The sequence below is a fragment of the Platichthys flesus genome, chromosome 1 (assembly GCF_949316205.1).
Source record: "Platichthys flesus chromosome 1, fPlaFle2.1, whole genome shotgun sequence".
In the NCBI taxonomy this organism is placed as follows: domain Eukaryota; kingdom Metazoa; phylum Chordata; class Actinopteri; order Pleuronectiformes; family Pleuronectidae; genus Platichthys; species Platichthys flesus.
Window position 1 is genome coordinate 22,833,650 of NC_084945.1, and position 26,656 is coordinate 22,860,305.

Genomic DNA, 26,656 nt, shown 5'->3' on the forward strand with positions numbered 1-26,656 from the left:
CTCGCACATCCTTCAAGTTCAAATTTTAACCATTCAAACAACCAAACTTTCAGAATAATTTTACCTTTTCTAAATGTTTTGATTTAATAGGTAGCTACCGTTATATATTTTTAATCACTCAGCACCTGAGCATGGTGAAACCTAGATTTGATCAAATTAGTTAATTTTGAGGACAAATTAGGAGCATCAGATTCAGTCCAGGTCTTCTATTGTGAACACTTGCGCCCCCCTCAGGCCAAGATTATAAAAGTTGACCAAGAATCAGTCACACACCATTAAATACCTACTCAGTGTTAGTTAAACTTAATTATTTATCAGTCCTCTAAATGAAATAAAGATGCATGAATTATTCCCTCTGAAATAAGCAGTACAGAACAGGAAAGAAAAAATCCACACCAAGGTTTTAACCAAGCAAGTCTGAAAACATGACCTCCTGGGATAGTTTCTGTTCACTGCCTGTTCTGCTTTTTAAAAGTAACTTTTATGGTCAAACTATACTTTGGAAGAACTGCTGTCTCTTCCTACTGTAACATCACCTGACGGCTGAAGGATCATTTAAACACATGACCAAATGCACAAACACAAGGTATTTCTTGTAATGGCATTTTCTGTACAAACAAATCAGTGACATGTGGATAAAAAAGAAAACAGACAGATATTGTACAACTCTTTATTTGATGTAAAAACTCAATTTTGCTGATTTTCTCAAGAAAACGATTCCTGGTTTACAATTCCAGTGAAGCAGTAACAAACATATGAAAACATGTCAGTTTTGAATTGCTCAGTAATACTTAATGTTCCAAATTCAATGTTGCTGGTTATTGCGAAAGCCCATATAAAGTGGTGGCTCCTAAGGCTATCATGCAGTGATCTGCAATATCCAGTTAAACAGCACAAAATTTAACTGGGCTGCTTTGTTTGAAACAGCCGCAGCTAAATAGAAGGTTCTTGTCTCAGCGCGTAGTGCTATCATTACTTTAGTCAGAGTGTAACCTTTAAGTTAAAGGGAGAGCTGTAAAAATCGACCACTTTGAAGACACTCCCCAAAGAACTATCAAATCAGAGCCAAGAAGAAAAAAGAATTATCCCCCCCCAACGCACTGGCACCTCATCCAGTTCTTGTCCCTTTATTCACATGTCTGTAAAAAATAATAGATTCACTCCAGAGAACGATCACATTGACGACAATGCAACAAGAGGAGCTACAAACAGAGATCTGCTGTCATCTGTACCGAGACACCATTCCATCCATTTACAAGATTTTCTACCTCAGTAAACAATCGTCACAACACTGCAGGTACTTAGTGTTGCACTGGATAATAACCGACTGTACAGACAACAAAAACATTGTAGATGAGCCAACTGTAAAACGAAGGATGCTGTCAATAAAAAAGAAACGAGATGATGGCTCAGTATGTTTGGACATAGGTTAAGTTAAGAGGAATTCCGGGATTTGTCCACCTGGTGTTCTGTTTATAAGTGTGGGTGTGCAAAATGAATGGTAATTAGTAGATTAGCTACAATATAATCTAATTGGGCAGCTGAGACAGTCCAAATAAGATCCACTAAAAGTTTAATTTCACATTTTTTTCATGCGTCTTTTCTTAGAGTTCGATGCCCGTCCCTACAGGCTATAGCCAAAATATATGGACAAATTGAATAGCGAACGAGGAGAGAGAGGGGACACAAGCAGGGGGACAGAGAGCTGCTGAAGTTTGAATAAAAGTTTTGTTGAGCGAGACATAATGTTGCAAGTATAACAATTGGGCATTTTATTGGTTAGAAAAAGGCCGTATTGGTTAACATTTTGTGGACTGTCGCAGTTGCCCCATAAGATGATATTGCAGCTATTGCCACTGGGCCTGCCATCTTCTTTTCTTTAAGATTTTCCAAATACAAATAATTTGCCCACCCACATTTGTAAACATTGGGAAGAGATTGGATAATACCCGAATTCTCGTTTAAGAATCACTAAAATGAGAAACTACGACATAACGGCTGATAATTATTTTGATCTCAACCCTTATCTTATTTTTGGCAAAAGTTGGGATCATATTTTAATCCATATCTAACTTGGCCACGTTTGGAGTAATTATCTCAAGGACTTCCTTTCCTTATAAGTCCCAAAGACGTTAATAGCAATGGATGGTTTTCTTTTCAGACACACATCATTGGAATGCTCATTCTGTAGTCAACTATATAAAACAGACCTGCTCAAAAAACTCTACAGTTAACAAATAATCCTAAAGCTATCACTGTTAAACCCCTTAAATCATTTAAATGACTGGTTCCTCGTGGTCTATGACATCATAGAATGTGGGAGGTTTAAGGGTTCAAAGCATCATCCAATGATTCTATCTACTGAGCATGTCTATAAACTAAGAGTGTGTGCACCTGTTGAGCCATGATTGGTTGGGGGACCGTAAATATAAGATGAGCTAGATATACATTCATTTATTCTTTTTAGATTTTTCTTTCAGCTGGTTTTGACCTCACTAATTCATATAGAATAATTTGATGTAAAAAAAAAAAAACCTGCATTATGGACACAACACTGAACACATGGCAACCCACCTAAACCTGAACAGAGAGAACTATGTTGCAACAGGCAATGCAATGAAATTTGGTGCCAACAAATATTATATAAGAGACCTGAAAGAAAAATGAAAAATAAAGCTATGGATCACATGAAGCGTGATCTGCTCACAGTAACAGTGGGCTTTCTGCATACAGCTTCCAATATCAAAGATGCCTTCTATAAGAAATGAACTTGATCGATGTAAAAATACAGCATTACTCCAAAGCACGGTATTTACACATCATGTCCATCTGATGGCTGCTTATCAAACTAAAATTCTGCACTCTCACCCCCTGCTGTCAAACAGTTGAACCTTGTGCTGGTGACTGAGAGGATGTCTTCATTTTTCTTTCTGTCAAATGTAGAGACCAAATAGATTTCTTGAGCTGGAATCATTTCTTGATGGGGGGCTACAGTTCTTTGTGGATCCATCACTGTTGTACTATGCAGCCACTTTGTTATCCTTCTGGAAAGAACAACTCAGGTTAGAACTAACATACTTCTTAACTTTCTATTGTACTTCAATTATAACTTAATGCTGTTCAGAACACATGAAACCGATAAACTTACCCTGTATTCAAAATCGGAGAAATCCCGGCCTCCTCTGCCACCCCTGAATGCACCTCTGAAACCAGGTGGGGGACCCCGAGGTGGTCCAAAGGAACCTCTGCTCACTGGCCGACCCCGGCCTCCACGGGGCCCCATGAAGCCTCGGCCACGGAAACCCCCCCTTCCACGATTGTGCCTGAGGGGGATGCCGAACGTCTCGGAATTCATTCTTCTCTCCTCTGCCCAGGTTGGCCTTCGATCCCTGACATGTAAAGACTGATCAGCATCCATCTTTTTGAAACACTCAATTTTATTTGATGCTAGGCTTAAATCACCATTTCGGCTCACCAATTTGACGAATCCCCTCCAAAAAATGATAACATAAAAATATTATATATATATATATACCTATTAAATTACAGGTTTATTCTGATCCATAAAGACGTAGTAAGATAACCCCAATGAGGCCAATATCCAAAAGCACTCAATGCATATAGTCTCCATGCCATAAATATCCATAAATATGCAACTTACCTTGAAAATCCTCTTTCACCCGATTTACTAAATTAGATAAAAACAATAAATGTTCTGTCATGATCTACAACTTACAACCATTGTTTAGTTGATGTAAAATCTACAGATATCATTCAGACTGACAGTTACACTGTAAAAAAGGGAGACCTAAGGCTATAACAACCAGAGTCGTTGAGAAGTTGGTCGTGAGTCAGCGTTTCTGGCAACATAGTCCTACGTCATCTGGAAAAATTTTGTCTGCCAATCCCACAGGAAAATACACAACCATGTGGAATAGACTAGTGGCAAATAATGTACAAATTATTTTATCCGGCCTTAAGCCTGATGAGGCTTCAAAATGGATTGTTTTTTTTTCATCGTCATAAATGGTTCCAACGTGTTTGTTAAGCAGTCGAACTATCAGTCTGAAGAAATCGCCCTGTATCAGAGGGGATTCATAGAAAACAACAACATAATGAAGTACCTTGGATCATCATTGCCCAGGTTGTCGAAGAAGGACTTGGACTTGTCATAGTAACATGAGTTGATCGAAGCATCCTCCTCCTCAGTCGGCCCCTCATTGACTGGAAGTTCTGTTTCAGGAGTTTCCTCTCCATTCAGTGCCTTTTCAGTCTTGTCATCTGTTATGTTGAAAGAAATATTGTTAAAAACACAACCCCATTAACTTATAAATAAAGTGAACATCAGGGCTGACTGAGAGTTAATTCAGCACTTATTCCATATCGTGTTACAACTCATTCCTACCAGAGATTTGCTTTTACTTGCAGTAATGGTGACAGAATAAACACAAATGACATGACAAGTATTGCCCTTTTCAAATTTGTGACAGTTAGCTTTGGAATTTTTCATGTACTTTGGCCGATATATACTGTCTCAATAAGTGGTTTAGAGAAGCAGTGCCTGTTTTGTCCCTTGAAGCCATACCTTTCAGTTTGAGCTTATTCTGAAGCTCTTTGTCGATTTCATCTTTTTGAAACAGGGCGTTGGCCGTCTCAAAGTCAAAGTCTTCTTCAAACTTCATGGTGCCATCCCTGCGCAAATTCACTCTGCCTCTGCTGCGGTTTCCTCTTCCACGGCCGCGGCGGTTGGGCGGAGCACCACCTGAGAGACGACAGGGAAACGGAAATCAAACCACGCTCTGGAAAGCAATCAATTATTGCACAACCGCATGTTGTATCAAATGCAAATGATATTGAAGTTACCTTATCTTTAAGTTGAGGTGGTTTACCTCCACATACTGCACGGCTAATCAGTGTTTTATTTGAGCTTAATTAGGATTCTTACCCAGTTCAGCCACAAAAATCTTTCAAATTTTCTTTTATCTGTTACGACTACAGACCCTGTGCTGTTCTAATATTGGTGTTTTATCCTCAAACCAGCTCTTGAACACCATCGTTGACATTTTATTCTAAAGTCAGTGTGCTGGTGCAGACAACCAGAATAGGAAAAAAAAAAACACTACTCCCAAAATTCATACTGACTGACTGGCAGTGTAGATTACCGCCCTGTGGTTGTTTATCTCTGTTAAATGCTCAAGATTTAGTTTACAGTGAAGACAATGTTTGCATTTGAAAACGTTTCCATCCCAGCTTCCCATTAATTACCTTGACTTTGGTGTCTTGCTATAAACCAGTTTGTCATGCCATATTTCAAACATTTAAATGATTCTCATAATAACATAATAGGTCTTGCTTCATTGTAGAGCTGTGTGCAATGTTCTTTGCAGAGTGGGTGAGAAGGACTCAAACCACATTGAGGAAGTTGTACCTAAAAGCAGAGCTTCTTCTGTCACACAGCTGTGATTTGGCTATGAAAAGTCTGACATGGACCAGAAAACGGTTCTCTTGCAAACAGACACACCGTGTGGTCAACTATTATAAAGATGGTCCCAGTTTATACGGCTGAGAAACAAGAAATGATATCAAAGTGCAAATGACTTACCAGCATGACGCCTGTTGGGATCCCTGTTTTCAAGAGCACCATGTTCAATATCAGGCTGGGACACTTTCAGGGCCTCAGGTCCTGAACAGAGAAGGCATCTGTTTAACTCTGGGTAAATTGGTATCTAATACAGTCAAACCGGGCAACACAAACATCTGAGCTTCAGATACAGAGCTGGTTCAGAAAGTAGGCAGGTTTCTCTTGGGTGAATATGTAAAGATTTGGGTAATTTAGAGAATTTTGTGCTCAAGAATCTCTGATAAGCTCAGATAAAAACCTTGAGTTACTTTTGTAATGTTTGAAAAATAGTCATACATCGTCAAAACAAGTGTTTGGCAGGACTCGGAACATGATAATTTACCACAACAAGCTTGTGTGATATCTTTACCTCTTCGCTGCTCCAGGAGGTCCGGGGGTTTTTGGCTGCCAGTGGCGCTGCTGGTGGGTCTGATGGGAGGTGCATACCCTGTGTGACTCCTCTGTCCTACAGGTGCAGGTGCAGGTGGAGCTGGGGCAGTTGAGGGTGGGGCCTGCACTGCCTGCTTCAGGATGGGAATTTTTGCCAAAGTATCCAGCTGGGGACTAGTGCGTCCTGCAGAAACACCAAAATTAGATTTAGAGTTTAGAATTTTCTTAGCAAAGGCAGTTTGTCTTAAGCTGCAGACAGACATTTAATAAACTGCCAGGCGTTGAAACTGACAGAGTAGGGACAATATCAGTTATTTGTTTTTGTTCTGAAATGCAAACTATACAATTTTAATGAGAAATCTCTCTTATCTCTCTTTATTTATAACAGTCTCCTCCTTTGATTTCATTTTCCCAAGCTCCAGCAGTTAAATAGAAATGCATTGTATAACTGTCTCCACAAAACAAAATGGGGTTCAGGTGCACAGAAGGAAATCTGCAGCTCTGTTCTATTCAAATCAGCAAGGATCAGGTGTCGCTCCAGATCTGTTCAATAATCTCTTACAAAGCTTGTTTGAAAGATGGTGTTTCTGCAGTTATATGAATAGCTTAAGACAGATAGTTATTGTATAAAAAATTAGCTTTTACATTTTCCTCCGCTGACCTGTGATTCTTAAACAAAGTGATATGAATGTGGATTTTTAGCTTAGCAAAACAGATTTTGATTTGTCACACATGGAATCATTTTCACAGCTCTCCTTTAGAGTTAATCCTACAAATCCATACAGTGAACAGACATGTTTGAATAAAAACGTTTCTTACCTCCTGCAGCAGCAGCAGATTCATACTGCTGAGCTGCGAGGGGTGTCACGCCAAACTGGCTGTAAGGTGGGACAGGGGGCCTGCTGAATGGAGCATAGGAGCCAGCAGACTGGAATGATGATGTTGGGGGTGCTGCAGTAGAAGCATTGGTGGATCCAACTGATGACTATAAAAACAAAACACACAGTCCACTGAAAAACCATGAAGAGACCAACAAAAACAGGACCCTTTCCTGAACTCTTCAGTTACACAGGTGGGTTTTTAAGCTTTTCATTACATATCACAGACACCAGCAGAATGGATTATAGTTCTAAAACATAACTGCTATGACAAATTGTTGTGACTGTCACTATCCCAGTTCCAAATGTTGTGCAGGGCTCATACAACCAATATCTAACGTCATTCACAAGTTTCGTGAAAAGCTGTAAGTACGCCCAACATGCAGGACAGTCTATGATTATTAAATACAAGTTTAGTTTAAAATATGAGACATTTAATTTAACCTATTTGAAATATGGAGCTGGAGTAATTGTGATAAGATCATTGTTGTAGGCCCTTGAACACTTTACACGGATAGTAGACTCAGATGTGGAACAATGTTTTTCGTTCAAAGGGTTGACTGCCTATGTTCCTAAGCTGTTGCTCTTTTTACTTAAAATTCAGCATTTGAAATTTGTGGGCAGAAATATAAACACTTATTGTTGCAGCAAATATTTCTACTTTCATAACAACAAAAGCCCAGCAGTGATTGAACCCAAATTCATTATTGGTTCAACTTAAGCCATCCAGTTGGTTTACTTAATTTTAATGATGTATGTGTTTTGGTGTGGCCTTATGACAGTATTTTGACAATATTCTAACATTAAGAGATCTGTGGTTTTGAATTGTCTTGCCTAACTACATAAACAAATATAGTGCAATATCTTAATTAGATTATATAACTTTATTAATCCCCAATCGGAAAACTCTGCTTCCAATTACAGAAAAAGGAACATTACACATTAAAATAATAAAAACAATGTGGTAATGTTTTCAATTGAAGAAAAACATTAAAAGATAATTGAAATTACTTTGTTTATTTGGGTTGCACATCAGAATCCCCCAACCCATTTTTTAAATTAAAGGTTTTTGTAATAGAGGGCATCATAGTTGAGATTGGTAATGGGTTTGTAAACCGACAGAGGCAGACTTTCTGATGCTTTGGCAAAACACAGGTGTTACTAATAACATGCAACCAGAGCTGCTATCCTGATTCAGTCATTAATCAATAACTCCACCATCAACACATGTTCTGAGACAGGGGCTTTTTGCATCAGTTAGATACCATCTGACTGTGAGCAGACATGACCTAGGATGTAAATGTATGTAGTAGTGACCTTATAGGGAGAAACACCTTGTCTGACAAACTGGCACACGTGACGCTAGTTCACAGTGCAAGGACACAGGCGATTGAACTTACCTGAACTATGGCAGGGTCCTGGGGCAGGGTGCTAGTGGATTTAGGTGGCTCACACACGGTTAGGTCTTTAATATCACTCCCTCGAAAGATGATGTACTCGAACACCTCCTCTCGCGGTGGAATGGGCCTGTCAGTGGGCCGATCTTCAGTGCCGAAGGAGCGAACTGTTGGGGAAATGCAAGGGGCACTTTGAATGACTCGACATTAGCCTTGTTGTTGAAGCTGCTGTAACGGTGCACTAGTTACAAAGTCTGATGTTGTACAAAAGCAAACAGCTTGCGAGGTTAACCTATAACGGTTTCCCTGTCCTAATGTTTAAAATGCATCTTAAACGGCAATGTAATCATTCATAATACGGATTTTGACAAAGCTCTGTTTTTCTCTTCGAAACAAACCATGCAGACTATCAGGAGGAGTATTCACTTCTTCGTAAGCAGAGTTCACCGAATATGCGTTAACAATAAAAGCTAATAAAACTAAATTAAACTTCACTCATAATCAGTAGATGAAACACAGGTGGCTAAAATCCGGTGTGAAAAAGAACACGGCCTTTACTTTCGATTATATTCCATTCAGCACTAAGCAGTAAGCTCGAGCACGTAAACAAAGGACTAACTACAGCAACACTTAGCCGTTAGTTGGCTAAAAGGCTAGCAGGCGGTAGCTAACTACGCTCATATCGGTTTTAGTGTTTACTCAGCTCAGCATTTTTTCAAGCTGCGTAATAACCATTTCTAGCGAATGCAGATAATGCGTCGGTCGTGAAACTTACCCTTAGCGAGAGCTACGGTCGAGTTCTCGGTATCAATGGTGTATAAAATTCCTTCATAGCGAATCTTGGCCTTGGAGATTAGGCTAATTTTGCTGCCGATGTACGGGGTCCCTCCTCCGCTCATCTTGACCTCCGTTTACTAAACTTCCTTCCACGAAATGTGTCTCCTGTCAACTAAGCTGTCGGACGTGTATTCTTCCAGAGCTTCAGTTTTCAGGCTTCATTAAATGTGGCTGAACTAGAGACCGCGGCCCAGACTCTGTCTTCCTCCTCTGCTCTGCTCTCTAACACGACATGGCCGTTTTCATTTTCCTTCGCCCGCCGCTAAGCATGCTGGGAGAGTATTTGGAGGAGTTGGGGGTGGAGCTTGACTGAGAGCTCACCCCCCCCCCCCCCCCCCCGATTACGCTTGCCACCTGCACCGATTGGATGGTACTAGCTGTCAATCATACTATGTTTTATGTACTGTATGTGTATCCTTGCTTCAGTGAGCAAAAAGCAAGCCACGCTTCAAAATGCAAGTGCTCGGGCATATTCAATGCTGCTCTGCAGTCCTAGAAGGTGAGAAATTGTAATCATTTTTTTGGTGAAGAAAACGACAGGAGACCAATTTCCGCTGCTAGGAACAGATTATGACTTATTGCGCATGCGGTCATGGAGTTCGGAGGTTCGCCATCTTGTCTGCAGCCGTATGGGTGGCTTTCTTCAGAGTTGGACTTTTCTTCTCCCGGAGCTCTTTCATTTTTTCGACACATCTTTATTTTTAGTTTATTTCTTGGACGTTTGTAATTTCAAGAACCTCTGCAAGATTCCCTATATTTTGAAAGAATTGTCATTTAATTTAGACTCTTTGAAGATAAATTTGATTTCCTTCACATTTTATTTAATGACTTTTTATAGTAATTTAACTTTTGAATTGTCTTACCCATGATTGTTGTGTTTATTTAGATTAAATTGAATTTTATTTTACTCTTTTGCCTGATATGTTTGATATGTGTTGTGCAAGTAAACAAAAAGATGTTGAAAATTAGATATATACACACATGTTTCCAGCAAATTGAACATCACTTTTTTTTAATCCATAAACTGTGAAACGCTGACATGTACCATGTTAGTTTCGGGTGATTATGAAATGACATGGTTATTACACTAGAATTAGGTGTTTTGTTTAAATTAAGTTGGACTTGAAAAATATGATGGACGATACATGGATCGGGTACCCGCCCCTCCTCATCTAATGACGTCACAGTCATTCCCACAATGCCTAGTAACACGCAGGCGCACTGTAAAAAAAAATAAAAAAATAAGAAGGCTATCTGTGATCAGAGATGGCGGGCGCCTCCGACCCCCTGGAAGATATGCTCTTTTCAGAGGTGGACGAGAAGGCTGTGAGCGACCTGGTGGGCTCGCTGGAGTCGCAGCTCACCGGCCAAACGAACACCGCGGCCAAGACGGACGAGAACGGAGGCGCTGGCTCCGAGACCCCCGCTAACCATCTCTTAGGAAAACCGCTACCAGGTTCAGTGGGCACCACAACACTGGAACAACAACAACAAGGACGGCGTAATAAACCCGAGATGCGACCGGACATCAACTCCAAAGACGCGGGTCCGGATAAAAGTGTCACAGCCGCTCCTCCGGGCTGCTCCCCGTCGGTCCGCGAGTCCTCCACCACCAACTCGTCGGCTGCCAGTGTGAGCGCAGCGGGCAGCAGCGGCTCGCAATCACATGGAGCATCCATCACAACACTGACGGCTCCTGGCGTGTCAACTTTGGCGTCTCCGCCCGCCAGCATCAGCACCACCCCCGCCACCAGCCGTGGCTCCAAGGGCTCCCCGGGCACCGGCGAGCCGTCCACTGAAGCCAGCCCGCCGAGAAAACGCTTCACCACGCTGCGGAGGAGCGCCGCGGCTCGGATCAAGAGTTTCAACGGCGCCGCTGTGACGACGCGGAGGAACAGCAATACGGCGGGTGGAGAGACCATCAGCCCGGGGGATCCAAGTCCACCGAACCCCTCCACTCGGCCGCTGACAGCCGCTATCAACACTTCCACTTTCACGGTGTCTAACGCCAGCCTGCTCGAGGGTCAGTCCGCTATAGCCCTGGACCGGGGGACGCCCACCATCGCCCTGCACAGACTCCCCAGTCACATCGTGGCCAGTATCGCCCAGAACGGAAACGGGACCAGTGTCTCTGCCTTGGTCCAGCAGGGCAGCCGCATCGGAGCCGTCTCCAGCGCAGCTGCACAGGAGAACCACAGCAAAACGACCACAGACACTGGGGCTTCCAAAGCAGACGATTCTCAGTCCAAAATTGTAATGTCAAGCCAGCCTGTCAGTGTGAACTCTGTAACAAACTCCGTTCCCTCTGCACCGTCTGGTGTCACGCCAACAACAACAACAACAACAACCACCTCCACCACCACAGCAGCAGATACAACAACCACAACAGTAACCCAGCTTCTGAGCTCTGCCACGGCTCCTGCTTGTGTCACAGGGGTGGCAACCAGTTCTGCATGTGGCACTGGTCAGACTACACCAGTGACCACCCCCACCACTGTTTGCATGGTTAGACCCACTGCCCCCTCGCCTGCACCTGCACCCGCTGTGGCCACCACTGCACAGTCTCAACCCCGTCCTGGACTCACAGCACCCCCGAGGATTGTAGCCCCCCAGCTGATTGTCAGACCACCTCAGCAGCAGACGACCATTCAGCTGCCCCCCGGGTTTACCATCCCACCGGGTAAGGTTTGCAGGAGGCGCAGGCGTGCAGGATCAAGGAGCTGTTGTTAGAACATCAACTGTGGCACCCTAGTTGTCAGACCTGCCTGTCTTCAGTGTGGTGGCTTTGTGTGTTTGTTTGAATGACATACTGGTTGCTGACGTCTGTGTGGATGTGCCAGGCAAACTTTCCCTCTCCAATTTATCATGGTGCCTGCTCCCCAGGTGAAATAAGGCCTCTTGATATATGCATTTATTCAAAGTAGCTTTACTGTGAGCTTCACCATGGGTGGTCCCAGGGAGAATCAAACACTTCACCCAGCAGTGTTGGTGCTATGATGTATCAACTGAGCTGCACAAAGTCTAAAACTCACAGCAAGCATGCTTGACAGCCCCAAACCATGACAGGAAGCCACATACTCAATAACAAAAATGAAAAAACCTACACGAAGTTCCCAAAAAACAGTGTGTTTTTGCAACGGATGCTGAACTCTGTGACTGCATGGACAAACTGTAATGTGTCCATGCTGTCACTTTTAAAGGACACCACAGACACCACAGGACACCACAGACTACCACATGTACAAGCAGGCACTAAGAAGCATTTTCATCTGCAGCATAGTGTGTTGAAATTCCCCAAAGTTGCAGACGTGTGCTATTCTGAATAAGAGTAATAAACAGAATCCACTCATTAGCCAGGTTACAAACATGTGTTTTTATAGCAGTAGAAACACATTAACCAGAGTGGTACTGGGAGGAGTGCATAGCTCAGGAAAGGCTGATCAACTCACTCATGATTGTCTTCTTCTTATATTAGAATTATAAAAGAAATAGGAAATAGTCAGATGAGCCTGAAATGATTTATTCGTCATAAAACACATAAAAAAAAGTTTTGCAGAGTCCTGCAAAATAATAAAATAAACCACCTGACAAACCAACAGGGTGAAAACATCACTTCCCTAGTGGAGGTGGAGATGTGCACCTGTTGTACATAAATATATGTAAGTATGTACTGTGAGCAGCATGACGTAACAGTAGTTGTACAACGTGGCAGATTTTAAGAGGATGACAGTTTATTTACTTAAATCACTGTATTTCTCAGTACTTTAAGATTTATATATAGTTCCATTCTATGAAGTGTATCAAAGTTCTCTAAACATTTATGGTTGACCAAATAAAGCACTGGAACTGTATTTTTTCAATTTTTTTCTCAGGTTGGGGATTTTTTCATGCAGTCATGAGCCATACACTGCACCCTTTGGGTATCCTACATGTAGCTGCCATATTTGCCACAGAGCTTCTATTCCTGAATGCAAATGAAATAAATCTAGAGAGTGGTCACAATGGTTTGTGTTCTAACCTACACACTTTCTTCTGATTGATCTCACATCAGGAATGACTGTTCAGTCAGAAAGTCAAGACAATTGTCAGAATGTGCTATGAGTATTTCTACTGACCTCACTCATGTATCCCCCCCCCCCCGTAAAGATAAAAAAAAATGTGTAATAAAACTTTCTGTCAGGATCCTATAAGAGCTATTTCAGGAAAAATTATCGCTGTCATAACTTAATTGGAGCCTTTTAGAAAGAGCAAGGACCCTGTGTATCGTGTGTCTTTATCTCATTATCACAGCTTCAATCAAATGTCTGAACCTCAGACTGTTATCTCTTCAGTAGTCGTACTTGCAACAAGGTCCTGTTCCTCTCTTGGGGGGTTAATATTATGTAATCAAATTGTAAGCACTGTCTTAGTTCAACTGAATAAGCCATGATACATGCCCTGATAGATGTTTTATATATACATATAAACTCGAGTATTTTACACATTTTAACTGCAGAGAGCACAAAAAAAAGGAATGATTCAAGTCCAGTTTGCTGGATTCAAAAAAGAATATCACACATGAAGTATGTTATATATCACATGGCCTGCAGAGTGTGATCTCACACCTTAAAGCATGGCCTCCCACAACAAATAAAACCCCTCAGATTGTTGTTTTGTCGTCAGTTTAACTCGTGGTTCGGTGTTTCACTTATGGTTAAAATGGTTTTTTTTCTGTGGTTAGCTGCAGTTTATTATATCCTGATGTACCGATTTAAAACTGCAGTTACATGTGTGTCTAGGAATGATTGAGGTGTGTTGTAGACCTATTTTAAAAGATCCTTTCCAACCAGTCAGTTATAAGCAGGCCAGGGCCCAACATCAGTCACCATCCAATTCCAATGCACAGAGCATAACCTGATGAAGAGTTAACCTGTCAGTTTAAAATGGTCAAACCTGCCTTATGAAGATGATTTTGTCTGTGCAAGATACCCGAGTTTCAACCATATCCAAAACAGCTAATGGAGGTTATGTTCCCTGTTGTTGTTCAGGAATGGTGCTGGTGCGCACGGAGCTGGGCCAGCTGGTCATGGTTCCTCAGCAGGCTTTGGCTCAAGCTCAAGCTCAAGCTCAGGCCCAGGCCCAGAACAACATCTCTCCCCGACCTGCGACCCCCACCACGGGAACATCCTTCAGAGTCACGACTCCACAGGTGAGACTCACACGGTTGCCTTAACCTGCAGATTCACGTAAGCATGACCGTTACACACAGTAATCCTGCTCGAATAATGTTTCTGTACAGCTAGACAAAGACAAGATGAAGAAATGTGAGACAGGTTAAGGGTTTGTGGTATTTATATACCTGCACAATCTGGTTGTGTTTCATGGTATACCTTGATTCTGGCCGTGTTTAATTTGAGTTTCCAAGCACAATAGAAGATGGATCTTTTCCGATTTGACTGTGTATTTGCACATCACACAAAGGGCTTTACTTCTCATCATTCCTTTGCAGAGATTTAATCAGGATCAGAATTTGCTTTATTGGCAAAGTATGTGTACCCACAAGGAGCTGACTCTGGTTTTACATTACCCTCAGTATACTTACAAACTTCGGGGACAGGATCCTGTTTGACAGAGCACTTAGAAGTTTTATGTAGCCATTGAAATTTAATGAAGGACACAGGTCAGTGCAGATCCTGTGGACTGGCTCAAGGGATGTGGGACAGATTTATTAAACCACTAATATTTTTGCCACCTCTCTTTGTTTAGCCACTATGAAACCTTGAAATTAAGTGTTTGTCTTTTAAGAGCAACATTGCACAGTCCGACTTTCCCTCCTCTTTAGTTATATGCTCGGTTCCTAAATATAGAGTCAGATACATTTTATATCTATGATTTAGTTACTCACTATAGCTCTATCTCCTGACAATAAGATCTTGGGCTCTTATGTGGAGTCCTCACTGCTCCTAAATATATAGACTACATACATATCTCCATATGTATTAATAACATGTTACTGTGTTGAGAACCTGTAACTTACAGACATCTGTAAATGTGTTAGGCGGTTTGGATGCCGAATAGTTTAGATAACTTTTTTCTGGAAGCCCCAAGTAATAGAATAATGACCATGTCGAGATTTTGCTGCAAGAGATTTATAGTGATCCAATAGTCAGGGTTCCTACGGTCAGGAAAAACTGGATAAGTCATGGAAATTTGTTATATTAATATTTTCATGTCGTTCATTTACACTGATTTTTAAATAATTCATATGCTTTTAAAGAAATACGCTCAAAATATAAACAGGCTTACTTGGGTTTGTGGCAATTTAAGGTATACTGTATGCCTTGGAATTCTCATTGTTAGTTTTTACTTTTTCGCGTAAATGCAGAGATTTCAAAAAATGTTCGGTCATGGAAATTTGGTTTAAAGTTATTGAAAAGTCATGGAAAAGTCATGGAAATCCATTCTTCAAAATGTGTATGAACCCTGAATATTGGATGTCAGACAGGGAAGGAGGCATACAGCTATTTATCTTCAGCATGACAGTAAAACGATAATTGTTGCTGCTAAATAAAGTGGCCCAGAAGGAGCATGTATGAGAAACAGCATCACTCAGAAAACAAAACTGTTGTGGGACAGGATGCTATATTTCAGGTTTATAGTTGGGGTAGAGTCGTTTTGCAGTGCAACAGAGAAAGTTAGATCACACAGATAAGACTGTGAACAGCTCCTGGTGCTGAATTGAGGTATAATCACACAGTAAATGAATAACAGGTGAAAAAGTACATCTGTTAAATTTAACTAGGGCTGGATGATATGGTTGAAAAAAGAATTTCAAGATGAAAATATATATTTCATATCATTCAATAGCAACAATTACAAGAATAAATGTAACATTATTATTTCTACTAAGTTTAAAGACAGATTTTTGTTCCTGAGTGAAGCTTGTGCTTTTAAACTCCTCTTTGTGAGCAGAGACTGACAAACACCTACACATTTGAGGTAGATTCAACTATGTGTTATACATCCTCACTATGCCTGCACAATGCATTAATCATTTAATCAATATATACATTGGACTTTTGTTAAATTGCCAAGATGAAAATAATATTACGCTCATCATTTACATATTATTGCCAAGCCCTAATTTATCAATACAACAGATTTTGTTAATCACTAATAATAAATCAAAATAGGTTTGTTTCAGTATACAAGAGTGAGATTACATTCTTTTATAGCAGCAAAGTTTTGCTCTTGCTTTGCAAAATAAGATGCACCTGTCTTTTAGAACAATTTCACAGCTTTCAAATTGCAATGTGGCACATTTTTTGAAAAAGACAAAGAAAGTGATTATAGATACAAAATCTTTTGTCTCCACTGCACCTGTAAACCAGTGCTGGTCCCAACAGCCCACTGTTCTACACCAGTGACAAGCACATCAGCTTTTAAGGCTACTCCTGTCGGTCATGACCCTTTGGTAAGATGCTGCTCTTAGAACGGGACTTCCCCCACTGAGGAATCACTGCCCTGTGTGAGCTCAGTGCAGAAGGTGGGTTTTTCGCAACAAAAAATTCTACTTAAATATAACAAAACATAATGCAGTGAAATTTCTTAGACAAGCACATGTTACTTTCTCAATTAACAAGTATTTTCAGGCTGCTCATAATAGTAATGACGTACAAGTTTCCAGTTCAGGTCATTAACAGATCTGGCAGTCGAGAGGGCTTTAGCCCCGGACCCCCTTGTTTGTGGAAATCATGACTGTGTGTGTATCTATGACACAGGAACCAAATGTTCTTTAAGTGTGCTTCAGAAAACTAACCAGACTGATGGAACTGGAGAAATCTGATCTGATCAACTGGATTTGTACAGTTGATGTTGGGTATGCACGACCCCATTATAACGAAATGCTTAGTTTTAGACCCTAATTGGGATGTGATTGATATATTTAACTCTGTAATTATAACAAATGATTAGTCTTGATTATTTTATGTATAGATTAAACTGAGATTAATAGGTGAATTAGTGTCTCAGGGCCTTTTAATGACTCCATGGGGCACGCTCATCAAAATTTAACGAGCTACTGAAACATTAATTGGAATTTACTTATTATCACCTGTGGATACATCCGTCATGGTAAATGTGAGCGGGTGCTGGTGGTCCGGGGTCCCACACCTTAATTGATTTAGATAATAAGACTACCAGACATATCATAGTTTCTCTGTAACTAACTGAAATGGTGTTGACATTACAGTGCAAGAGGAGCACTTACAAACCAAACCTTCCACCACAATAGCGTCTCCCTTATTGATCTAAGAGCCTCCAGTGCAGACATATCAGCAGGGTTCAAAAGTTCACCGTTGGTATTGTCGAAGAAGGCACGTTACAGTAATAGAAGTCATACAATCTCAGGTGCATGTGATGATTGCATTATGAAGTATAGTAACAGGGAGCTTGAGTGTAAACGTGTCAGTGTGAACATTGTCCATTTGATGTACCATTAAGAAACTAACTTTTTCGATTACCAATCTCACTGTTTCTGGACAGACAAAGACGTAACCAATGACAACCTCACAGTCCACCACTACCTAACATTCCCTGCTCCACAAAGAGGCAATTTCTGTGAGCATTTCATAGTCCTGATACTAATGATTATGTGATGCTCATGATACAAAAATACAACTTAACAAGATCCTTCACATTAATAATTTGAATGCAGGCAACAGGTGGATCTTCTGATATTCTCCACTTTACATGGCAGTTAGCCCCGACATTCATATTCGACTCGTACCGGCGTCATTTAGCCTGAATGTCCTCTGATATCCTGCTCTGGAGCCGTGTTCCCATCGCAGGCACACACTGCACACAAGCTCTCACCAAAGGGCTTGTTAGCATCACTCCTACAGTAGTGGACATTTAGGCTAAACACATGTTGTAAATGGTGCCGAATTTTGAGTTTTAATAAAGAAGTTAACCAGAAGTGGAAAGCAAATAAATATATATATAAAATCCTGTTTACAATATTGATAATTGGGATTCAGCGATGTTATTCTGGGGGAGACCATGTCAGGTAGGTATGCAGCTAATGATTATTTTGACAACTGTTTCATTTCTTGACTTATTTCATTTTTTTGTCCATAAATGTCGTAAAGAAGGCCCATTGCAATTTCCCAAAGACCAAACCAAAACGTATTCTCTGCATAATCACAAAAGGCAAAGAGAACCAGGAAATAATCAGGCTTATCCATACATCTTTGAAAGTAAAGCATTAAAGAGATGGGAAACTGTAAATCCATCAAATAATAAACAATGTTACAGAAAAAGCACACAGCTCTCCCTCAAATTCCCAATACCCAGTGTTTTGAAAGTCTCATTTGGTTGGAAAGGCTAAGAGTGACCTCGGAGAAAGTCTGATATAGGCTTTCAATTACTGTCCTGACATCTTCTACAGTGATCAGTCACAAAGTATCATGTTCCTGTGTGGAAAATACACATATTTTTAGTTGAATTTCCAAAGCAAACATCCCAACATAAGTCAGATAGTTTATTAAAACTTCAGGTCATGCTTAAGGAAAGGAGGACACAAGGTTTCTGCTCATAAATAATGTTATTCAAGCCGCTTGTGAACAACACTTAGTCATGTGGTCAGAATATGGACTACACAAAAAACACTAAGACAGAGGCCTTTTATTCATTCAAAGCTTTCAAACGTTAACTTCTGTCAGCACACATGTTGATCTGGAGTTTAGAGTAAGAAAGTGAAGAAGCACCCGTTTGTCTTATCACTTACTGCAATGAAAAATGACTGACACTAGAGGGCAGCATTCACTGTCTTTTTCAATTTGGCCAGACTCTAGCTCTGTATTATATAAAATGTCATATCTATTACAAACTGTATTTGTGAATGTACAAAGAGTAGAAGAGCTGAGTTAAGCTGAAATTAAATAATCTAGATCTAATGATATATGTCCAACAATTACAGCCTACTTAATGGTATAATATATGACACTGTGTACTGGATTAGTGTGTATTGTCATCTAGCAAACATGATATGATAGTGTTTATACCCTGTTAGTAGTAGAAGTAGAAGTAGTAATAGTAGTTAGCAGTAATACTTTCTGCTATGTAATACTGCTTTTCAGATCCAAGATCAAGCTTTTGTTATTGAAGGAATTTTTCTTACATAGTATAAAAACTCGGGTGTAAATGTTACCAGTCTGGTTCTCAGACGGTCCATAATCGGTCAGACTCCACTGTAGCCCACCATCTTCCCTGATCCTAGTCCCCACCAGTTACACAACAACGCCCCCTCCCGCCGCAGCGCTCAAAGCAAGACAACCTGTTTCCATCCTGATATGAACCTCTCTCAAAAGAGACTCGCAGATTGTCATCGCCTTCTCACAAGTCACGCTGATGACAAATTAGCGGGCTGCGGCGATGCCGTCTCGACAGGAAAAGCAGTAGCAGGGAAATGAAAGGGAATGGTGTTTATTCCCAGAGCTCAACCCCTCTGTCGGCCTGTCACTCTTCCCATGAGCCTGAGGGGAGAAACGGAAGGCATCCTGAGCTTCCTTCCTTCCATACCTGTTAAATCATTCATCATCCAACTGCCTGATTATTTAAAAAAGCTAACAAGGCTTTGGCTCGTCAGTGTGTTTGTGTGTGTCTGTGTGTGTGTGTGTGTGTGTGTGTGTGAGGGGGAGAAAGGCATGGCTGGCGGTGGGATGCACCCCGTGGCTCTTACCCCCCCATTACCCCCTCCACCCTCATCGCTTATAGACCCACTTCCTCCCAACTCCTCAGTGCAGAGCAACATTCTTTTTGATTCTACAAAACTTTTGGAGGAGGGGGAGCTCCCTCCGTCTGTTTCTTTTCTTATTTTTTTTCTCATGCCCCCATGCTGTAGGGTTGTGTGTCTGTCTGTGTGTTTTCATTTGTGCAATTTTTCTTGTGCGTGTGTGAGTTTTTTTTGTTGGCTTGTCTGTGAATAGAAGGCTCAAAGACAGAGGTCGGGGTAGAGGTCCTCTTGGTTTGTCTTGGCCAATAGACGGGATATCAGCCAGGAAGTATGTATCTGTGTTTGTGTGCGTGGGTGTGTCTGTCTGTGTGTGTGTGCTAGATGAGACCCCGGGTAACAGTGTGGCTTTGTAGCAGTTGACACTCATGGTCTTGCCCCCCCCCCCCCCCCCCCCCATTTGCTTTCTTACCTTTTACTGTACATGTTAATACAATAAGTAATGACAACTCTCACTGTCTACCTGACGTTTCAGAGAAAGACAATACCGATTACTATAAGTTTGTGCACAGATTACACCTAATACCTCTGATATTCACACAATAAAATATACACAATATATTTATACTCAATAAAATGCTACATCAGGGACTTTATCACCTTAATTCTAAGGGTTCAACTATTCTACAATAAAAAGTGTTCAACGTTGTAATTTACTGTAATCGATGGGCCGCATTTTACAATACTACTCTTTGCTCCAGTCAGGCAGCATCAGGAATAAGACGTGTATAAATACATACAGTGCATACTGTATGTCTGGATAGAAGCGAGTCTTTTCAGACTATTCATTATCCTTATTTAATTGTATTATGATGTTTAAATAAAAATGCACACTAAAAAATGGCTTACTCAGGAACGTAAACTTTATTTAACCTGTTCAAACTAATCTTCCTTTGTCTCTACAGTATTTTATAGAAAGCGCTTGTATATGCAGAGACCTTGAATAACATGATTAGAGGCAGTAAAATCAGTCCATTTTATAGTTGGTCAGTTGACACATTAGAAACTAAACAGAAGGTCATACTCACAGGCTAAATCATACAAAATCACGATTTAACAAAAAGTGGCTTCTTATCAATCAAGTGCACTTTTGAGCCAAAACAGAAGTGGCCAGTTCAACCACTGAACCATATAACCTAATTTCTAATATGGTAAAAACTACCAGTTGTATTTGGCCAGAAGTCCAATAATTTACAGTGAATTCTCCCCCTTTGTGTTCCAGCTAATCACTTGTTACACTATGCAGCACTAGGAAAACAAGTGACAGGGTTTCACCCTCAGTAAAATCCTGGTTGTGACCTCACTCTGCCTCCCATCAGACTCCAGCACAGCCTCCGTGACACACTGCTACTTAACCACACGCCCTGTTTCTCTGTGTCAGCCTTCAACATCACCAACATGCTGCCACATCCTGTCTTCTTTCCTGCTGTCATGACCTTTCCTCATCTCTCTTCAAGGCACGCTTCTCCTCCTTTCTTTCCTGCTCTCTCACTCCCACTGTCTTTTCTCTGCTCACCGTCCAGTTCACTCCTTCATCTCTGGAACAGACATGGTCTCACCTTTGCTGTTTTCCATTCTTTGTATCCTTGGACATGTTTTACCATCCTTTATCAGCCCCCCCCCCCCCGCCGTTCTCCCTTGCTTACCCACTTTCTTTGATGACTTTTTGCTCTCTGTTTTACTGTGCCTTCTTCCTCTTTCCCTCTGTTGCTCTCGCTCTTTCCTGCAGTCTCCTGTGACCTCTCAGACCGCCAGGCAGTGTCCTGTGACCATGACCAAGATGGCACCATCTCCCTCTCCCACTCCCTCCAGCCCTGCCTTACAGACCTCCTCCTCTTCCTCTTCTTCCTCCTCTTGTCCCGCGCTCCGCCCAGTGAGAAAATGTTCCTATAAATGCCAATTTTTTTTATTTCTTCTGTCACCGAAACCAAACTGGGTGCCACTAAAATGACACCCTCAGTCTTTTTGTTGTTTCAGCAGATTAAATAGGACCTCAATGTGAATACAAAGCTGTTCCGACTTAAAATTCTTGAATGTCACATCTCACTTCCAGCACTTGAAGATGAAATAAAGATTTATTATTGTTATGACTTTAATTATCTTTTTTAATATATTATCTGATTTTGAAGATAAAATAGAGAACAGTTATGAGATATAATAATACGATTCTTCATTAAAATGTCTAAAAACAAGTGGACTTATGCTATATATTTTGTTGACTTGTTTTCAACAATGTTCAAACCCAGAGAAATCCCCAACTTTTTTTAAGATAACAGGACGTTCCATATTCGTTGACTTTTAATTGTGTCTTTGTCACTTTACTCATGGCTTTGCTGTAACTTCCCTGGCAAATGTTTGACAAAGGTAAAACACACTGCTAGCCAGTGAGCCACTTAGCCGTTCGAGTGTTTGTCATTTCACTTTTTGTAATGGATCACAATTTGCCATTTGCTTCACATTCTGTTGCCAAAGCTGTCCCAGTAAAGTGCAAACTCAACGGTTCCAAACGACCAAAGATGATAATGGGACAAGAATGGGTGGAGATAACAACTCCCAGGATCCCTCACTGCTTCACAAAGTCATCAAATTGAGTCTTTCATTATTGTTTCGGTTGAGAGATCCTGCATGGCTGAAGTTACATACTGTTTCATACTGTAGTCTAATTAAAGACATTGATGTTCAGTAACTTGCAGAGTTCATAATAAATATCCAGATTCCTGCCCGTTGAAAACTAGTAGAGCTGCTGACTATACATTCGAAAATCATGTCCAGGTACACTGACTCTGCTATTTATGATATTTTAACCTGAACTTGATCTAAAGCTTTGCAGGCTCATGCTCATGTCCAGTGTTTCCTACCAAGACAATATGTATCCAGATTTCATTGAGCAACAGTTGAATTGCTCCACAGATTCAATATCCCTGCTTGTATTTGTTTGGGTGGGGAAGCAGTGCACCTTGCTATACAGAGAGCATCTGCTATACTGTGTACATTTCAAAGAGGATTACTGTGGGTGGTTGGTGCCTTCTCCGGGCTTCAGTCTTAGAGAGCTTTACACACACTAGCAAGGCAGCCGTTCAGTGCAGATATATATTTATATATATATATATATATATATATATATATATATATATATATATATATGTATTCGGAACTACACAACACAGCAATGTGGACGTACATGCTGCCTCATGCCCTCCATCCATATGGGGCTTGATGTATCCTCTGTGCGTTGTGGTTGCGCTCACACCTGTATTTAGAACTGTCAACTTCATGATCGGTCATGTAAGATGTGTTTTATGAATAGTGTGAACAGGCCTGTGGAGATTTGCTAAGAGGTCATAACGGCCTCACAGCCAGTGAGAGACTGCTGTTGGCACCTCTTCTCTCGAGCAAGATTTTTAATTTGGATGTGAGATATTTTCTTGTCGTTCATTCCCTAAAATACTATTATGATTAAAAATAGAGAAAATGTAGCTAATGTTTAGAATTACTGGTGTCAAACCTCTATAGTTAGGAGGAAGTTTCCCTTGTCAGGTAATATGAGTATTCAGTAAAAGCTTTGATGGCCTCCTGTCTTTCTCAGCCTCCAGCTAGTCACCACCTCCCCTTCCTCCTACTTGTCTGTTAAGCGATGTCCACTGAAGTCAGGACACCAGATGTGACAGGAGCGCTGTGGCGCCTGCCTCCTGTTCTCTGTGGCCTTGCTGCGAGCGAGGCGTCACGTCCTGTTTATCTCCCTGTCTCTTCTTTGCTCTTGCAGAAGGGCCCCGTGGCACCACCCATTGCTGTGACGGCTCCGCAGCAGACCCCCGTGGTTATGGCCCCCCAGGCCCCGGCCCAGGCTGCCTCTCAGCCAGTGCAGCCTCCGCAGACGGGCATCTCAGCGGCCCCCGGAGCTTCTGTCGTGGCCCAGGTCTGTTCGTTCTCCCCCGACTGCCCACGCTTCAACCTCAAGGGCACGGGCACTGTCACAGCTGCCAGCAAGCTGTTTGTGTCATAAGCTCAGCCCTGGACCCACAGCCTCACCGCCGCACACAGCTGGACATGGACAAAGAGTCTCTCACATGCCCACACATGTTTGCATTCATACATTCACGTGCTAACAACCGAAGGACATACAGACGCAAGCATAGGCACAAATTTAGGGACGTAGAGATACAACCAGTTACAGGTATATATTCAGGTATAATTCAGACAGACATACAGAAAAATCAAGAAATATCATAGGGGCTGCAGTTTGATGCAACCGGCTGTTTGAATGGACAGGTGCCATGTCTCATTTCGCTACAAAGATCACAGCATGACAAGAATGACAAGTGATAACTATGAACTGATTTGTGATTGATGATTTTCAGGCAAATGATTTCATTCTTTAAATATTGTCACTTTTAAGTAAGTATTAAATGCAAGACTAATACAAGCCACTCTGATTCCTACATCAGCACAAAATGAAATCCTTGTTTTGCATAATAAATACCGTAGCATTTCACCGAGGAAGTCGTCATAGCCACTTTAAAAAACATGTTTGGATAGCAGGTAATTCATTTATATTTTTTTCTGAATTCTGACAGGAAATGCAAGAGAACGTAAAGAAGTGTAAGAATTTCCTGGCCACACTAATCAAACTGGCGTCTCACAACTCTCCGTCCCCTGCGACTTCCAAGAACGTCAAGTCTCTGGTTCAGGACCTGCTGGTGAGCTTCACGAACCAACACTCACACCAAACAAACACTGTTCAGATGCCGTTTGACAGAATGGAGTTGTGCTATTGTTTGTGAAAAAGTTTGAGAAAAACTTTCATAGTCTTGACATGTATATATATAAGACAGCATTTCTTGATCATCTGAATGATGTGTTTCTTCTTATTCTTAGCTTTTTATGCACTTTGAAATATTCCCACAAGTAAGTCTAATCTGTCCCTCTAATAGTGTATTGCACTAAATTTGTTAAACCTCTAGATGGCAGCATTCAACTCTCTGCAAAACTCCCTTTTTGTGTCATGAATTTTCATCCCAGAGTTATTATTGATGACTGGGGCCAGGATGAGAGTTGACTAGCTGATCATCGCCTCCGGTGATGGGATTTCATCTTTCTGTGTCTAGCTCACCACGGTTTACTTCACCTAACTTTCTGGCCTCTTATGTAAAGGGGTGTTTACGCTTTACCCTTCTTCACCTGACAGGACGCTAAGATTGAACCAGAAGAGTTCACCAGCCGGCTGCAGACAGAGCTCAAGTCGTCTCCGCAGCCATACCTGGTGCCATTTCTCAAGGTGGGGTTCCAGTTGGAAATCTTCTTTTTAAACTTCCCTCTGTATCAAATATGAGACTGTTTCCTAAGCTGACAGAATGTTATGGCGAGTCTTCTCCTAAAACACCCTACCTGACAATATAAGCTACGACTGCCTTATATCGTCTGAATCAAGGCCCTATTGTCTGATCTACTGAACCCATAAGATAAGGCTGGACGATATGACTTCAAGTCAATATCACGCTTATTTGGAAAAATGTTACCTCGATTACGATTAATTAACGATTAATTTATTAAAATGTATCAACATGGGTTTCGAAAAAATGTCGGTTACCCTGAGCTACGTTCCACATTGACCCCTGAAAACATCATCGCCTATCCTGGCTGCTTAAGCTCCTCTCAAGTATTTTACCATTGTCCTGAAGTCGTCCTGTCCCTGGCACCAGAGCCAGTGATGGCAAGGCCTGACAGCAGAATGATACACACACACACACACACACACACACACACACACACACTCCCCTCTGGTGTGACTTCTGACTTCTGTGTGTGACAGTGCCCCCCCCCCAGCAGTCTCTGTCACTAGCCAGCAGGTTTCTTCAGCAAACTGTGATGAGTGTCACATTAAGGCGCCCGAGCGCCCAACTCCACCACAAACACATGTTGTCATGCAATGTTATGTCGTTTACGTCAAAAATCTGTCTATATATATATGAAGCAACAGCCTCTCATCAGGTCAGCTGTGGGACATGTATGTTTATACACATGCTTATCCTGGGATAAAATCAAACAAGTTTTCCTTTACTAAAATTGGATGAATCACTTCGGAACAGGTATCGTCACATGTCTCAGCAGGTGTTTCTTCAGCCGTGTGCAACCATGCTTTTGCGATGACATGATTAAGCCAGTGACCACAGCACTATTTGTTTTTTCAGCTGTGTATTTGGTATTTTTTTCATGCATATCTATTTGGCTCTGTGACTATAAACTCTGGCCTATATCTGCCTGTCAACAGAAGAGCCTCCCGGCCTTGAGGCTGTCTTTGCTGAGTAGTCAGCAGACCCCGACTCAGCCCTTGCAGCAGGGAGTCAAACCAGCACCCTGCGGGGTCCCTCCCGCCATTGTGAGTGGGCCAGCTGTCCGCATACGCCACCCCAACAGCGTCAGCACCACCACGGGTGCCAGCACGCTGCCCGCCGGGACCCTCGGACATGCAGCTGCCATGGTATGTATGGAACAGCCAGCTGGAACTGCAGACTCAGTTATCACACAAATTGTATTTACAGTTTGTATTTAAACTTACTTTAAATATTTTTTTATTCCAGAACCAGTGCAGTGCTGTTCAAAAATATAAACATACAGATGTAGCTCTCTAGATATGTCACTTTGCTATGCTGATATAAGATTGTTGTTATTTACACAGAGATGTGTATGTAAGATGAGGATGAAGCTAGTTCGAGCTTAACTGGGCAGGTAAAATATGTGACAGATATTTAATTACTATATTCCT

The 26,656-nt window shown here is 41.5% G+C and overlaps 2 protein-coding genes across 5 annotated transcripts in view; one reads left to right on the forward strand and one right to left on the reverse strand.

The window, feature by feature from the left end:
• Positions 1-656: 656 nt before the first annotated feature.
• On the reverse strand, positions 657-9,384 carry lsm14ab (LSM14A mRNA processing body assembly factor b). Of its 3 annotated transcripts, none has more exons than XM_062389182.1 (10): positions 9,061-9,384; positions 8,289-8,452; positions 6,830-6,995; positions 5,991-6,194; positions 5,603-5,683; positions 4,586-4,762; positions 4,125-4,281; positions 3,662-3,688; positions 3,149-3,389; positions 657-3,041 (listed from the first exon to the last, which is right to left on the reverse strand). In XM_062389182.1, exons 1-10 carry the CDS (start codon positions 9,182-9,184, stop codon positions 3,021-3,023), a joined length of 1,362 nt encoding a protein of 453 aa, XP_062245166.1. In that variant the 5' UTR covers positions 9,185-9,384; the 3' UTR covers positions 657-3,020. The 3 variants fall into 3 exon arrangements, with proteins under 3 accessions (XP_062245166.1, XP_062245157.1, XP_062245175.1); XM_062389173.1 differs by having other exon boundaries at positions 657-3,044; XM_062389191.1 differs by lacking the exon at positions 3,662-3,688 and having other exon boundaries at positions 657-3,044.
• Positions 9,385-10,377: 993 nt separating this feature from the next.
• LOC133954722 (transcription initiation factor TFIID subunit 4-like) overlaps positions 10,378-26,656 on the forward strand; it is an 85,737-nt gene continuing 69,458 nt past the window's right edge. The window contains exons 1-7 of one of the 2 annotated variants that reach the window (XM_062389203.1): positions 10,378-11,802; positions 14,150-14,310; positions 21,623-21,766; positions 23,657-23,809; positions 24,468-24,590; positions 25,079-25,168; positions 26,162-26,371. In XM_062389203.1, the coding sequence (XP_062245187.1) occupies positions 10,389-11,802; positions 14,150-14,310; positions 21,623-21,766; positions 23,657-23,809; positions 24,468-24,590; positions 25,079-25,168; positions 26,162-26,371 (2,295 nt within the window). In that variant the 5' untranslated portion in view covers positions 10,378-10,388. The remainder of the gene's footprint in view (positions 11,803-14,149; positions 14,311-21,622; positions 21,767-23,656; positions 23,810-24,467; positions 24,591-25,078; positions 25,169-26,161; positions 26,372-26,656) is intronic. The other variant, XM_062389211.1, reaches the window with a different exon arrangement.